This window comes from Mustela nigripes, chromosome 14, assembly GCF_022355385.1.
Source record: "Mustela nigripes isolate SB6536 chromosome 14, MUSNIG.SB6536, whole genome shotgun sequence".
Lineage (NCBI taxonomy): Eukaryota > Metazoa > Chordata > Mammalia > Carnivora > Mustelidae > Mustela > Mustela nigripes.
In genome coordinates, this window is record NC_081570.1 from 61377837 (window position 1) to 61394500 (window position 16664).

General features: G+C 34.6%; 1 protein-coding gene across 1 annotated transcript in view; it reads right to left on the reverse strand.

Moving 5' to 3' along the window:
• Positions 1–16664, reverse strand: part of LRRIQ3 (leucine rich repeats and IQ motif containing 3) — a 217299-nt gene that overhangs the window by 134919 nt on the left and 65716 nt on the right. Inside the window, exon 4 of the mRNA XM_059376872.1 lies at positions 15642–15775. Within this exon, the coding sequence (XP_059232855.1) occupies positions 15642–15775 (134 nt within the window). The remainder of the gene's footprint in view (positions 1–15641; positions 15776–16664) is intronic.

Sequence of the window (16664 nt, forward strand, 5' to 3'; positions counted from 1 at the left end):
ACTCATTCACCTTCTGATATACTAACAATGATAAAGTAAAACAAAATACCATACATTAGCACCTGTGAAAATAAAATATTCAGTTCAAATCTAACAAATATGTACAAGTTCTATTTGAGGAAAACTACATATAATCTTCTGATGAACAAAATCAAAGAGGAATAAATAAATAAGAGATCAAATGTTTCATAGATAAGAAAATTCATTATTGTAAGATTTCAGTTCATCCTAACTTATCTATAGATTCAGTGAAAACTCAAAGTCCCAGAAGATTATTTTTTGGATAGCTACAAACTGGTTCTAAAGTTTCTATTTACAGGCAAAAAATCCAGACTCAGTAACAAAATACTGAAGAACAAAATTAAAGGACCAACACTACCCAAATTCAAGATTACTATAAAGCTACAATAATCAAGATAGGGTGGTATTAGCAAAAGAACAGATAAATAGATCAATGGAACAGAAGAGAGAGTTCAGAAATAGACATACATAATTACAGTCAACTAATCTTTGACAAAGGAGCAAAGGCAATACAATGGAACAAAGATAGCCTTTTTAAGAAATGATGCTGGAACATCCATTTGCAAAAAATAAATAAATGAATCTCATACAAATCATTACTTCTTTCAAGAAAATAACTCAAAATGGATCTATGACCTAAGTGCAAAATACAAAACTGTAATGTAAATGTAAAACTCTATAAGATATGCATTGGAGAAAACCTAGATGATCTTGGATATGGCAGTGCCTTTGTAGCTATGACACCAAAGCCATAATCCATGAAAGAATAAATTGATAAAGTAGATTTCATTAAAATTAAAAACTTCATCTCTATGGAAGACAAGGACAAGAGTATGAGAAGACAAGCTAGAGACTGGGAGAAACTGCAAAAGACATATCTGATAAAGGACTGTTTTCCAAAATTAACAAAGAATTCTTAAAATTCAACAATAAAAAAAAAGGGCCAGATATTAAAAAGACACCTCACCAAAGAAGGTATACAGATCTTGTATACATACAAGAAAATGTTCCATATCATATACAAACCAGTAAAATGTGAATTAAAATAACAAGAAGATACCACTACACATCTATTAGAATAGCCAAAATCTGTAACAGTGATAACACCAAATGATGGTGAGGAAGTGAGGCACCATAAATCTTCATTCATTGCTGGTGGTATTCAAAATGGTACAGCCACTTTGGAAAACAGTTTGGCAGTTGCTTATAAAACTAACAAGTTCCTACTATACAATCCTGCAATCATGCTCCCTGGTATTTTTCTAAAGGTGTTACAAACTGAGTTCCACACAAAAGCTTGTGCATGGATGTTTATAGCAGCTTCATTCATAGTTGTCAAAATTGGAAGTAACCAAGATGTTCTCCAGAAGAGGAATGGATGAAGAAATAGGTATATCCAGACAATGAAATATTATTCAGCTCTAAAAACAAATGAGTTTATCAAATAATGAAAATACATGGAGAAACCATAAGTGGATGTCACTTAGTCAATTTTAAATGTCTACATAATGTATGATTACAACTATAAATATTCTGGAATAGGTAAAACTATGAAGACAATAAAAAATCAGTGTTTTCCAGGGGTTAGAGATGATAAAAGGAATAAACAGAAAGAGTACAGAGGATTTTTGGAGGCAGAGAAAATGTACTATGTAAGTCAATAATGATGAAACATGCGATTTACATGTGTCCAACCCATAGAATACGTAACACCAAGAGTGTATTATAATGTAAACTATAGACTTTGGATAATGACTGTGTGTCAATGTAAGTTCATCAACTTTAACAAAAGTACCACACTGGTGGGGAATATTTGTAATGGGAGAGGCTATAAATGGGTAGAGGCTGGATTATTTTAGAAATCTCTATACATATTGTTTAATATTGATGAATAACTTAAACTGTTCTAAAATAAAATAAAGTCTTACTTTAAAAAAATGAACAAAAGGGTATCAAGAAAATGATAAAAGACATACAAAACCACATGAACTAGAAGTAGACAAGTTTAGGAATGCAATGATGGGACTCAGAAAAGAACCAGAATTTTAACACTCCTTTTAGAAGTAAATACTAAACTGGACAGAGCATAATGAATAAATGGAACAGAAAATGCCCTAATAGAAATAGAAGATGAATATAGATATGTTAAAAATTAAAAAGAAATAAAGTAATTAGAAAAGGAACTAATAATACATTATAATGACATTAAGTACCTATTCAACAATTATTTTAAATATATAACACCAACCTTAAAACAAAAAAAAATCTAAAACGAATTTTAACTTTATTAAATATGCTCACAGTTGGAATGCCTGAGTGGCTCAGTGGGTTAAAACCTCTGCCTTCGGCTTGGGTCGGGATCTCAGGATCCTGGGATTGAGCGGTGCATCAGCTCTCTGCTCAGTGGAGAGCATGCTTCTCTTCCTCTCTCTGCCTGCCTCTCTGCCTAATTGTGATCTCTATCTATCAAATAAATAAATAATCTTAAAAAAAAACCTTTAAAAAATTTTTTTTGTATAACTTTTTATTTTTTATAAACATATATTTTTATCCCCAGGGGTACAGGTCTGTGAATCACCAGGTTTACACACTTCACAGCACTCACCAAAACACATACCCTCTCCAATGTCCATAATACCAAACCCTTCTCCCAAACCCCCTCCCCCCAGCAACCCTCAGTTTGTTTTGTGAGATTAAGAGTCACTTATGGTTTGTCTCCCTCCCAATCCCATCTTCTTTCATTTATTCTTCTCGTACCCACTTAAGCCCCCATGTTGCATCACCACTTCCTCATATCAGGGAGATCATATGATAGTTGTCTTTCTCTGCTTGACTTATTTCGCTAAGCATGATACGCTCTAGTTCCATCCATGTTGTCGCAAATGGCAAGATTTCATTTCTTTTGATGGCTGCATAGTATTCCATTGTGTATATATACCACATCTTCTTGATCCATTCATCTGTTGATGGACATCTAGGTTCTTTCCATAGTTTGGCTATTGTGGACATTGCTGCTATAAACATTCGGGTGCATGTGTCCCTTTGGATCACTACATTTGTATCTTTAGGGTAAATACCCAATAGTGCAATTGCTGGGTCATAGGGCAGTTCTATTTTCAACATTTTGAGGAACCTCCATGCTGTTTTCCAGAGTGGCTGCACCAGCTTGCATTCCCACCAACAGTGTAGGAGGGTTCCCCTTTCTCCGCATCCTCGCCAGCATCTGTCATTTCCTGACTTGTTGATTTTAGCCATTCTGACTGGTGTGAGGTGATATCTCATTGTGGTTTTGATTTGTATTTCCCTGATGCCGAGTGATATGGAGCACTTTTTCATGTGTCTGTTCGCCATCTGGATGTCTTCTTTGCAGAAATGTCTGTTCATGTCTTCTGCCCATTTCTTGATTGGATTATTTGTTCTTTGGGTGTTGAGTTTGCTAAGTTCTTTATAGATTCTGGACACTAGTCCTTTATCTGATATGTCGTTTGCAAATATCTTCTCCCATTCTGTCAGTTGTCTTTTGATTTTGTTAACTGTTTCCTTTGCTGTGCAAAAGCTTTTGATCTTGATGTAATCCCAATAGTTCATTTTTGCCCTTGCTTCCCTTGCCTTTTGCGTTGTTCCTAGGAAGATGTTGCTGCGGCTGAGGTCGAAGAGGTTGCTGCCTGTGTTCTCTTCAAGGATTTTGATGGATTCCTTTCGCACATTGAGGTCCTTCATCCATTTTGAGTCTATTTTCGTGTGTGATGTAAGGAAATGGTCCAATTTCATTTTTCTGCATGTGGCTGTCCAATTTTCCCAGCACCATTTATTGAAGAGGCTGTCTTTTTTCCATTGGACATTCTTTCCTGCTTTGTCGAAGATTAGTTGACCATAGAGTTGAGAGTCTATTTCTAGACTCTCTATTCTGTTCCATTGATCTATGGGTCTGTTTTTGTGCCAGTACCATGCTGTCTTGATGATGACAGCTTTGTAATAGAGCTTGAAGTCCGGGATTGTGATGCTACCAACGTTGGCTTTCTTTTTCAATATCCCTTTAGCTATTCGAGGTCTTTTCTGGTTCCATATAAATTTTAGAATTATTTGTTCCATTTCTTTGAAAAAGATGGATGGTACTTTGATAAGAATTGCATTAAATGTGTAGATTGCTTTAGGTAGCATAGACATTTTCACAATATTTATTCTTCCAATCCAGGAGCATGGAACATTTTTCCATTTCTTTGTGTCTTCCTCAATTTCTTTCATGAGTACTTTATGGTTTTCTCAGTATAGATTCTGTGTCTCTTTGGTTAGGTTTATTCCTAGGTATCTTATGGTTTTGGGTGCAATTGTAAATGGGATTGACTCCTTAATTTCCCTTTCTTCTGTCTTGCTGTTGTTGTAGAGAAATGCAACTGATTTCTGTGCATTGATTTTATATCCTGACACTTTACTGAATTCCTGTATAAGTTCTAGCAGTTTTGGAGTGGAGTCTTTTGGGTTTTCCACATATAGTATCATATCATCTGCGAAGAGTGATAATTTGACTTCTTCTTTGCCAATTTGGATGCCTTTAATTTCCTTTTGTTGTCTGATTGCTGAGGCTAGGACCTCTAGTACTATGTTGAATAGCAGTGGTGATAATGGACATCCCTGCCGTGTTCCTGATCTTAGCGGAAAAGCTTTCAGTTTTTCTCCATTGAGAATGATATTTGCGATGGGTTTTTCATAGATGGCTTTGATGATATTGAGGTATGTGCCCTCTATCCCTACACTTTGAAGAGTTTTGATCAGGAAGGGATGCTGTACTTTGTCAAATGCTTTTTCAGCATCTATTGAGAGTATCATATGGTTCTTGTAATCAATGAAATAGAAACCAAAAAAAACAATAGAACAAATCAACAAAAGTAGGAGCTGGTTCTTTGAAAGAATTAATAAAATTGATAAACCCCTGGCCAGACTTATCAAAAAGAAAAGAGAAAGGACCCAGATAAATAAAATCATGAATGAAAGAGGAGAGATCACAACTAACACCAACGAAATACAAACTATTATAAGAACATACTATGAGCAACTCTACGGCAATAAATTTGACAATCTGGAAGAAATGGATGCATTCCTAGAAACATATAAACTACCACAACTGAACCAGGAAGAAATAAAAGGCCTGAACAGACCCATAACCAGTAAGGAGATTGAAACAGTCATTAAAAATCTCCAAACAAACAAAAGCCCAGGGCCAGACGGCTTCCCGGGGGAATTCTACCAAACATTTAAAGAAGAACTAATTCCTGTTCTCCTAAAACTGTTCCAAAAAATAGAAATGGAAGGAAAACTTCCAAACTCATTTTATGAGGCCAGCATCACCTTGATCCCAAAACCAGACAAGGATCCCACCAAAAAAGAGAGCTATAGACCAATATCCTTGATGAACACAGATGCGAAAACACTCAACAAAATACTAGCCAATAGGATTCAACAGTACATTAAAAAGATTATTCACCACGACCAAGTGGGATTTATTCCAGGGCTGCAAGGTTGGTTCAACATCCGCAAATCAGTCAATGTGATACAACACATCAATAAAAGAAAGAATAACAAATTTTTTAAAACATGATCACAATTAATAGTAGTTTATGTATAGTAATTATAGCAATTCTGAACTATTTTGTGTCCATTAGAATTAGGCTAATGAGTAAAATTATTGATAATTTTGGCAACTAAAATTCACATGATCAAAGAAGGAAAGTTTAATGTAAAATGAAGAAAGGCAGTGAAGAACCACTTGTGCTGGATTAGCATTTAAAGTATCAACATGTGTTCATGATACAAAAAATAAACAATTTTCTATCCAGTCTGCCAAAATGGCCAAAGAACAATGACACTCTAATAGCAATAAACACCCAATTCCCAGATACTGACTGGTCTTCAAACACAATTCCCTACTAAAAAGACCAGGGCTCTTAAGAAAATATTATAGGAAGAAAAATAAGAAGAGCACAGCATTTGGGATATGTTAAACAACAGAACTCAACTTTTGCAAATTTCCACACATGGTTTCATTTCTTTACAACTAACCACAAATATATAATGCTGTCTGCCATTGGATATATATCCTAACATCTCAACCAAGTTTAAATTCTTAATGCCTCATCTATAAAATAGAAAATCAGGACAAATTTAAAAGCTCTGCTGTATTAAATGATATAAAGTGGGTTAAAGTATGTAATATAGTATTTTACATACACTACACATTCGGTAAATTGTTTCCTACTTTTTCCAGTATTTTATCCTTTTTAATCCCACAATGCAGCCAATAATCCTTCCTATTAACTCAACATAGCTGCTGTTACTTAGATTTAGTAGGCTGCCAACCTGATCATAATAATTCACTCTAAAAATAAAAATGTACTTCCCTGAGACTTCTGGGGAAGTTGGTGAAGTAAGAGGATCCTAGGTTCACTTCATCCCATGGACACACCAAGAAAACACCCATATTAGTATAAATAATTCAGAAAACAACCTAAAGTTTGGCGGAACAAATTCTCCACAACCAAATGTAGAGAAATGGCCATATAGAAGAGGGTAGGAAGGGAACAGAGGTGCTTGGGAGACAAATTGACCTGCAGGGCAGTATAAGCAAGGGAAGGATGCCACCATTTCCCTTTTCCACTCCACACTCTAGATACAGGGACACTTGTGAGAACCACTACAGCATGAATACTTTCCACCCAGCTTGCTAACAGTGTGCCCTGATCCTGCACTCTTCTGCAGATCTACCCCGGAAGGAATTTTCTGAGGTGGGTGTAGGTCCTCTCCCAGACCAGACTAGACTAGCTGAGACTTGCTTACACTGCATATTTCATTCCCACACTCTCCTGTAGACTCTTTATATCAACATATCCTTGGCAAGAGTGCTAAGAGCAGTGCCACAGTTGGAACTGTGCAAGCAAACCTGACAGGGGTCAGTACCACCTTAAAGTGATTCCTGCCTCAGGGAGAGGTGCAGAAAACCACACACACCTTTTCAACTACTGCCTCAGCCCCAGGCTGGGGGCAGACATCTGATCTGACTGCAGGCTCCACTCACAATAAAAGCTTCTCAGGGGACAATACAGTGAAAGTGCCCTGCAATTCAGTGCTCCCATAGCTCTGGAAATTCCCTGGTCTCATTCAACTGAAGCCCAAGATGGGCCATTCTGGACAAATCACAGCAAAAGAGCTAAATGAAATGTAGATAAGCAATATTCTTTTTTTTTTTTAAGATTTTATTTATTTATTTATTTGACAGAGATCACAAGTAGACAGAGAGGCAGAAAGAGGGAGAGAGGGAAGCAGGCTTCCTGCTGAGCAGCGAGCCTAATGCAGGACTCGATCCCAGAACCCTGAAATCATGACCTGAGCCAAAGGCAGTGGCTTAACCCACTGAGCCACCCAGGTGCTCCGATAAGCAATATTCTTAATAGAGCATTTAAAGTAATGGCCATAAAAGATACTCACCAGACCTGAGAAAAAAGTGGAGGATCTCAGTGAGACCTTCAACAAAGAGACAGAAAACAGAGAAAAAGAACCACCTGAAATGAAGAACTCAGTAACTAAAATTAGAAATATATTACATTGAATAAATACTAGACTAGGTGAAGCAGAAGAAAGGATAAGCAAGTTAAAGGACATAGAAATGGAAAGCCAACAAGCTGAATAGGAGAGAGGGAAAAATAAGAAAAACTGAAAACAGGCTAAGGAAATTCAGTGACACCCTCAAGTATAGTAACATTCACATTATAGGGATCTCAGAAGTAGAAGATAAAGAAAAGGGGGTAGAAAATTTATTTGAAGAAATAATAGCTGAAAACTTCCCAAATCTGGAGAAGGAAATAGAAATCCACATCTAGGAGGCACAGAGAACTCCCAACAAAATCAACTCAAAGAGACTCATATTGCTATATAAGCAATCAAGGTGGAAAGTTAGCAATAAAGAGAATTTTAAAAGCAGCAAGAGAAAAGAAAATGGTTTTGTCCAAGGGGAATCCCAAAAGGTTAATAGCTGACTTTTTCAGCAGAAGTTTTACAGGCAGAATAGAGTGGCCTGAAAGGGGAAAAAAAAAAAAATCTGCAACAAGGAATACTCTATCTAGCAAGGCTATCATTCAAAATAGAAAGAGAGATAAAGAGTATCTCAGGCAAACAAAACTTAAAGAAATTCATTACCACTAAATCAACCTTATATTAAATGTTAAAGGGGACTCTTTGAGTGGAAAGGAAAGACTATAAACAGAAGCAAGAAAAGTAGGAAAAACAAAAGCAGTAAAATGAGCCCTATCTATAAAAATCAGTCAAGGGATTCACAAAATAAAAGGATATAAAGTAAGATAACATATACATTAAAATTTAGAGGGGGGAGAAGAAAAAATTTAGTCTTTTTAGAATGGGTTCAATGTTAAGTAACCATTAACTTAATATAGACGGCTACACACATAAGATATTAATACAAACCTAATGGTAACTACAAATCAAAAACTGGTAATAGATATGCAAAAAATAAAGGGAAAGAAATCGAGGTATATCACTAAAGAAAGCCAACAAACTGTGAGATAAGAGACCAAGAGAAAAAAGAAACAGGGAAGAACTAAAAAAACAACACAGTAACCAGGAACAAAATGGCAATAAGTACATACCTATTAAAAATTATTTTGAATGTAAATGGACTAAATACTCCAATCAAATGACACAGGGCAAGAGAATGGATAAAAAAGAAAGACCCATCTATATGCTCCTATCCAAATGACCTATAGACACAGGCAGATTAAAAATTGAGGAATGGAAAAGCATTTGTCATGCAAATGGACGTGAAAAGAAATCTGGGGTGTCAATATTTATATAGGACAAAATAGAATTCCAAACAAAGACTGTAAGAAAAGACAAAGAAGGATACTACATAATCATAAAGGAAATAATCCAACAAGATGATATAACAATTGTAAATATTTATGCATCCAACATGTGAGCACCTAAATATATAAAGCAGCTAATAACAAACATAAAGGAAGTAATCATTAATACAATAATACTGGGTGACTTTAACACTCCACTTACATTAATGGGTAAAAAAAAATCAACGAGGAAACAGTAGCTTTGAATGACACATTGGACTGGGTGAATATAACAGACACATTCAGAATATTCTATCCTAAAATAGGAGAATACAGTCTTTTCAAGTGCACTTGGAACATTCTTCAGAATAGATCACATGTAATGCTACAAAAGAAGTCTCAACAAATTCAAAAAGATTGCAGCCATATCATACATCTTTTCTGACCACAACACTATGAAACTAGAAATTAACCACAAGAAAAAGTCTGGAAAGAACACAAATAGATAGAGGTTAAATAAAATGCTACTGAACATCAAATGGGTCAACCAAGTAATCAAAGAGGAAATAAAAAATTACATGGAAACAACTAAAAGTGAAAACAAATAGATCCCAAACCTTTGGGATGCAGCAAGAGCTATTCAAAGAGAGTTTATAGCATTATAGACCTACCTCAAAAAGAAAAAAAAATCTCAAATATATATTAATTTTACATTTAAAGGATGTAGAGAAAAAAGCAAACAAAACCCAAGACAAGTAGAAGGAAGGAAATAATAAAAATTAGAACAGAAATAAATGAAATAGAAACTTTAAAAGAACAGTTCAATGAAATCAAGAAGTGATTCTTTGAAAAGATCAACAAAATTTTTAAACCTTTAGCCAGATTCGTGTGAGAGAACGAGTTGGGGGGGAGATTCAAATAAACAAAATCAGAAATGAAAGAGGAGATATAATAACCAACAACAGAGAAATACAAGGGATTGTAAGAGAACATTATGAAAAGTGATATGACAACAAATTGAATAATCTTTAAGAAATGGATAAATTCCTAGAATCTCATAGCTTCCCAAACTGAATCAAGAAGGAATAAAAAATTTGAACAGATGATTGCCAGCAATAAAACAGAAACAGTAAAAAAAAAAAAAAAAAAAAAAAAAAAAAACCCTACAACAAACAAAAGTCTTTGGGGCCCCTGGGTGGCTCAGTAGGTTAAGCCTCTGCCTTCAGCTCAGGTCACGATCTCAGGGTCCTGGGATCAAGCTCCGCATCGGGCTCTCTGCTCAGCAATGAGCCTGCTTACCCCCCTCTCTGCCTACTTGTTATCTTTGTCAAATAAACAAATAAAAATCTTAAAAAAAAAAAAAAAAGGTCATCTAAGACCAGATGGCTTCACAGGTGAATTCTACCACACATGTAAAGTGGAGTTAATATCTATTCCTTACAAACTATTCCAAAAAAATAGAATAGGAAGGAAAACTTCCAAATTCATTCTATGAGACCAGCATTACCTTGATACCAAAATCAGATAAAACCATCACAAGGGGCACCTGGGTGGGTCAGTGGGTTAAGCCACTGCCTTCAGCTCAGGTCATGATCCCAGGGTCCTGGGATCAAGTCCTGCATCAGGCTCTCTGCTCAGTAGGGAGCCTCTTCTCCTCCTCCCCCTCTCTGCCTACCTCTCTGCCTACTTGCCATCTCTGTCAAATAAATAAAATCTTACACACACACACACACACACACACACACACACACACAAGAGAACTACTGATTGATATCTCTGATAGATATGAACACAGAAGTCCTCAAGAAATATTAGGAACTGAATTCAACAATACATTAAAAAAATATATATTCAGGGACGCCAGGGTGGCTCAGTTGGTTAAGCAGCTGCCTTCGGCTCAGGTCATGATCCCAGCGTCCTGGGATCGAGTCCCACATCAGGCTCCTTGCTCGGCGGGGAGCCTGCTTCTCCCACTGCCTCTGCCTGCCATTCTGTCTGCCTGTGCTCGCTCTCTCCCCCTTTCTCTCTCTGATAAATAAATAAAATCTTTAAAAAAAAATATTCAGACCATCAAGTGGGATTTATTCCTGGGATGCAAGAGTGGTTCAATATTTGCAAATCAGTCAATGTAACAAATTACAAGAAGAGAAAGGATAAAAACCATATTTCAACAGAGGCAAATGACAAAGTACAATTTGACAAAGTACAATGACAAAGCAATCTGACAAAGTACAACATCCATTCATGATTAAAAAAAACAAAGTAGGTTTAGAGAGAATATGTCTCAACATAATTAATGCCATTAAAAACACACACACACACACACAGCTAACATCATACTGAATGGTGAGAAATTGAAAGATATCCTCAAGATCAGGAACAAGGCAAGGATGCTACTCTCACACTTTTATTCAACATAGGACTTGAAGTCCTAGTCACAGCAATCAAACAAGAAAAATAAATAAAGCCATCCAAAGTGGTAAGAAAGAAGTAAAACTTTCACTATTCACAGATGACATGATATTATATATAGAAAACCCTGAAGACCACCAAAAACTAGATTAAACACTACTAGAAATGGTGAATAAATTCAGTAAGGTCACAGGATACAAAATCAATACACAGAAATCCACTGTATTCTATATAATAAACCAATATAAATAACAAATATAAAATGAGTAATTAAGATAACAGTCCCACTTACAATTTCACCAAAAATAATAATATGTTCAGTAATAAACTTAAGGAGGTAAAAGACCAGTACTCTGAAAACTACAAAACATTGATGAAAGAAACTGATAATGATAAAAACAAATGGAAAGATAACTCATGTCCATGGATTGGGGAAACAAATATTGTTAAAATGTCCATACCATCCAAAGCAGTTTATAGATTTAATGCAATCCTTATCAAAATACCAACAGCATTTTTCATAGAACTAAAACAAATAACCCTAAAATTTGTATGGAACCACAAAAGACCTCAAATAGCCAGAGCGATCTTGAAAAAGAATAATAATACTGGAAGAATCACAGTCTCAGATTTAAAGAAACACTACAAAGTTGTACTAATCAAAATAGTATAATACTGACACAGATATAGACACAGTTATTAGTGGAATAGAATAGAGATCTCAGAAATAAACCCACAATTATATGGTCAATTAATTTTCACCAAAGCAATAAAGGATATACAAAGGGAAAAAGTCTTTTCAACAAATGGTGCTGGGAAACTGGACAGGTAAATGTAAAAGAATGAAACTGGACCATTTTCTTATACCAGACACAAAAACAAACTGAAATACTGAATACCTAAATGTGAGACCTGCAACCATAAAAATCTTAGAAGAGAACATAGGCACCAGTATCTCTAACATTGGCCATAGCTACATTTTTCTCAATGTGCCTCCTAAGGCAAGGGAAACAAAGGCAAAAATAAACTCAGGACTAAATATTCTACACAGCAAAGGAAACCATCAACAAAACTAAAAGACAATCTGCTGAATGGGAGGAGACATTTGCAAGTGGCATATCCAGTAAAAGTTCATATATAAAATATATAAAGAACTTAAAAAACCCAACACCCCCAAAAAACAAATAATCCAATTAAAATTGGGCAGAAGATATGAAGAGACATTTCTCCAAAGAAGATACACAGATGGCCAAGAGACACATGAAAAGATGATCAACATCACTTATCACCAGGGAAATACAAATCAAAATGACAATGAAAAATATCACCTCAAATCTGTCAGAATGGCTAAAATAAAAAACACAAGAAACAAGTGTTGGTGAAGATGTGGAAAAAAAGAACCCTCGTGCACTATTGGTAGGAGTGCAAACTTGTACAGCCACTGTGGAAAACAGCATGAAGATTCCTCAAAAAATTGAAATTACCATGTGATCCAGTAATCGCACTATTGTGTATTTACCCAAAGAGTACAAAAGCACTAATCTGAAAACATGTATGCACCCCTATGTTTACTATAGCAGTATTCACAAGAGCCGCATCATGAAAACAACCCAAGTATCTATTGATCAATGAATGGATAAAGTAAAAGTGGTGTGTATATAAACACCACACACACATAATTACTCAGTCATAAAAAAGAATGAACTCTTGTCATCTACAACAACATGGATGGATCTAAAGGGCATAGTGCTAAGTGAAATAAGTCAGGCAGAGAAAGACAAATATCGTATGATTTCACTGGTGTGTAGAATCTAAGAAACAAAACAAAGGAAAAAAGAGAGAAATCAAGAAACAAACTCTAACTATAGAGAACAAACTGATGGTTACCAGAGGGGAGTTGAAGAGATGGGTGAAATAAATAGAGGGGGTTAAGAGTACACTTATGATAAGCACTGAGTAGTTTGTAGAATGGTTGAGTCATTATGTTGTGTACCTGAAACTGACTTAACAGTTATGTTAATTATACTGGAATTAAAGTTTTTTAAAAAATTAAAAATTGCACCTCCCTTGCACAGTTTCATCTACATCAGAGGTACCATTACTTTAAAAGATAATAGCATTAATCATAACAATTTTCTCAATTTAGGCAATATATGATATTTCAAGTCTGTACATAAAGTTTCAAGCAGTTTAAATGAACAGTTTTTAAGCATGGTGCAAAGTATTTGGGTGTGGAAATGGCTGGAAATTAACATATGACAGGACTAATTATTTGTACTTTTAGGTACTCTCCGAGGAGCTTTATATATTGCCCAGTTCCTTTCTGTTTTCCCTTTCCATAGATGAATCCAGATATACTTTTCCGATTCTAACTTCCACAATCTATCTATGTATTTATCAACTGAGCAAACTATGTTTTGAGCACCTAACATATGTCAAGCACTCTGTTACATAATAGAGATAGAGAATGTATAATACATCTGGAGATAGAGATAATTGTACAGACAACTGTAATATAGCATGTTAAGTGCTCATGATAATGACAGTATGTTATGAACATTGTCAGAGCAAATATCCCAGCCATTTTCCCAAAGCAAATTGGTAGCAATTGGAAGATTATAAATTGTTGAATAAAATTAGATTTATATTTTTGAAAGATTGCTATGTGTATGCTGTTGCAAATGTTATTAGAAGGAAACAGGAATCAAAAAAGAAAAAAAAAGAGTATGTTTCCCATGGAATCAAATAATTCAGAGAGTACAAGTTATAACAACAATAATGACAATATTTAAAATATAGCAATTAATAAGAATGTGTTATGCTTTATATTCATGATTTTAAATTCCCACAAGCAAAGAGTGAAAAAGTCCTGCTTTTCGCCCCAGCTCTATCCCATTCAGCATATGAGGAATGTTGGCCTCAGAGTAGTTAAGTAATGGGCCTAATGGAACAGCATTTTAAAGAGAAAAATAATTCAAATCAGTCTGCCTTGAACCATTGTGTCATTTATTATTACTGATGTCTCTTTCCACAAAGCTCATTCAAATTCTGTTCACTCTTGCTAAATGTTCAGAAATTATTTCCATGCATAAGGTTTTTATCTCATGTTACATGAATATTAGAGGAAATCTTGATTCTAAAAGAGAAAAACTCAATATTGGGGGCATAAACTAAAGACAAGTCCCTTTAATTAGATGTTTATTTCATGTAAAATGCATACTAAATTTAAATGGAACATATGAGATAGAAATAATATTTTAAGTGTATATATACCTGTCAGTAACTGTGTAAAACTTTCCCACATCTTTTATTCCAAATCATTTTATGTGCCCTAATCTGTGAGCCCACTCTCTCTTGCACTTTGACCTTAGTTTGAAAAGTATATGGGACCTCTTCCTCAGAAGTTTTAGGTACTGTATTTTGGTTGATTTGCTACTTGTCCCTCATACTTATTTCTCTTTATCAGGGCTATTGCAATCTTTGATTTAGCACATGCAGGATAATTCAGAACATTTTCTCAGCCTAGTCACATAATGTTGAATATCATTTCAGTGAAACCTCTTAAATCTTGCTTTCTCAGGGAATGCCCATTGCCCAACTTTAGATCTACTTAATCCTACCTATATTTCAGGGCTAATTATCATTTCTGTCTTCTGAACTCTGCCATTTTGCAGTGAAGAATACACTATATGAGAATATTCATTTATTTTTTTTGTATGTTTGGTGTTCGGCACAACTAATACAAATAAGTTTATGGCAGAGTAGCCTACCTTATTGCCCCAATTACAATGCTGAGAGATTCTTGCAAGAAAAGTTTTCCTCTATTTGCAAATGTCAGCCATTGGAAAGGAATACAGGAAACAAAGAGAGAGGAAAAGACAACTAACCAAAAAATAAGTAGATTGATGTGGCAGCAGATATTTCTGCAAAATTATCTTCACATACCCCCAAAATATGTAATCTTCACATATTTCATGATTTGCATTTCTATTGTATCCCTTTGTATATATACAACTTATATTCCTAATACATCCCATTATATGAGAGAAATTAAAATTTTTCACTGATATTTTTAAGCTTAATAAAAGAAAGCTATCTGCATCAATGATTAATAAGAGCTTTATTGATTGGCTGTTTATATGGCAAATTTAAAATTAAAAAAGTATCAATTTATATTACACTAAATACTATAATATTGCCACAGAGTACGTGGTATTTTCCTTAAAACTATTTCAAACACTCTATAAAATATCATTTTGATAGAGACTACAAAAATACAAAAAAGAGAATATTATTAGAAAATTGCCTCTTCATCAGATTTTATATTATTTTAATATTCAAATAGTAAAGAAAACATACCTCGTGTTTTTCCGAACTAAGAAACCACGTATCCATCTTTGAACAATCAAAACTGGAGAATTATGAGCCAGAATTTCATTAATTTTTGAGATAATATGCTTGATATTATTAATTTCATCATCATAGGTTGATCCCTGTATAGTGAAAATATATTTAATATTTATATTTCATGAAAGTATTTCCAAGGGACATTTTAAAATTGCTAGTCTAGTAATAAAAGCTATTAAAATGTTCACAAGTATCTCATAGGCATAATAGTTATATAATAAATACATTTTCTTTTTTTTTTAGATTTTTATTTATTTATTTGACAGACAGAGATCACGAGTAGGCAGAGAGGCAGGTAGAGGGAGAGAGAGAGAGAGAGAGAAAGAAGCAGGCTCCTTGTTGAGCAGAGAGCCCGATGTGGGGCTCGATCCCAGGACCCTGGGATCATGACCTGACTTGAAGGCAGAGGCTTTAACCCACTGAGCCACCCAGGCGCCCCAATAAATACATTTTCATAACTATTTTATTAGATCATAATACCAAAAATTAGTAGCACAAAATGATTTCAATTTTCTACATAAAATGCAAGACCCATGATGATAAATTTCTTCATTCTAGACTCTTTTCCCAATCTGATAACATAAATATAAAATTTTGACCATAGTCATGTTGATCTTTAAAAGGTGGTGGCATGAGTAGTTATTCAATGAAACTCTAAAAGTATTCTGTGGTTTCCCATAGGAAACTGACATGTTAGATTCACAGAATAATTTACAGTAGTTCAAAATTTGTTGCAGCTTAACTAGAATGTTGGACATTTTATCAGGTTACAGCTCATTCCCATGAGGAGAAATATTCTTTAGTACCTTTAAAGAAATTATCTCTAAGATCTATGCCTGCAAAATTTTAGATTTGGGATCATATAGACTCCCTATAACCTACTGATCATTTGATGGGTTAGAAATAATGCTACTTTACTTACATTTTGAATGTAAGGGTTATACATGAAAAACCTAAAATTTTTATTGTTTGTAA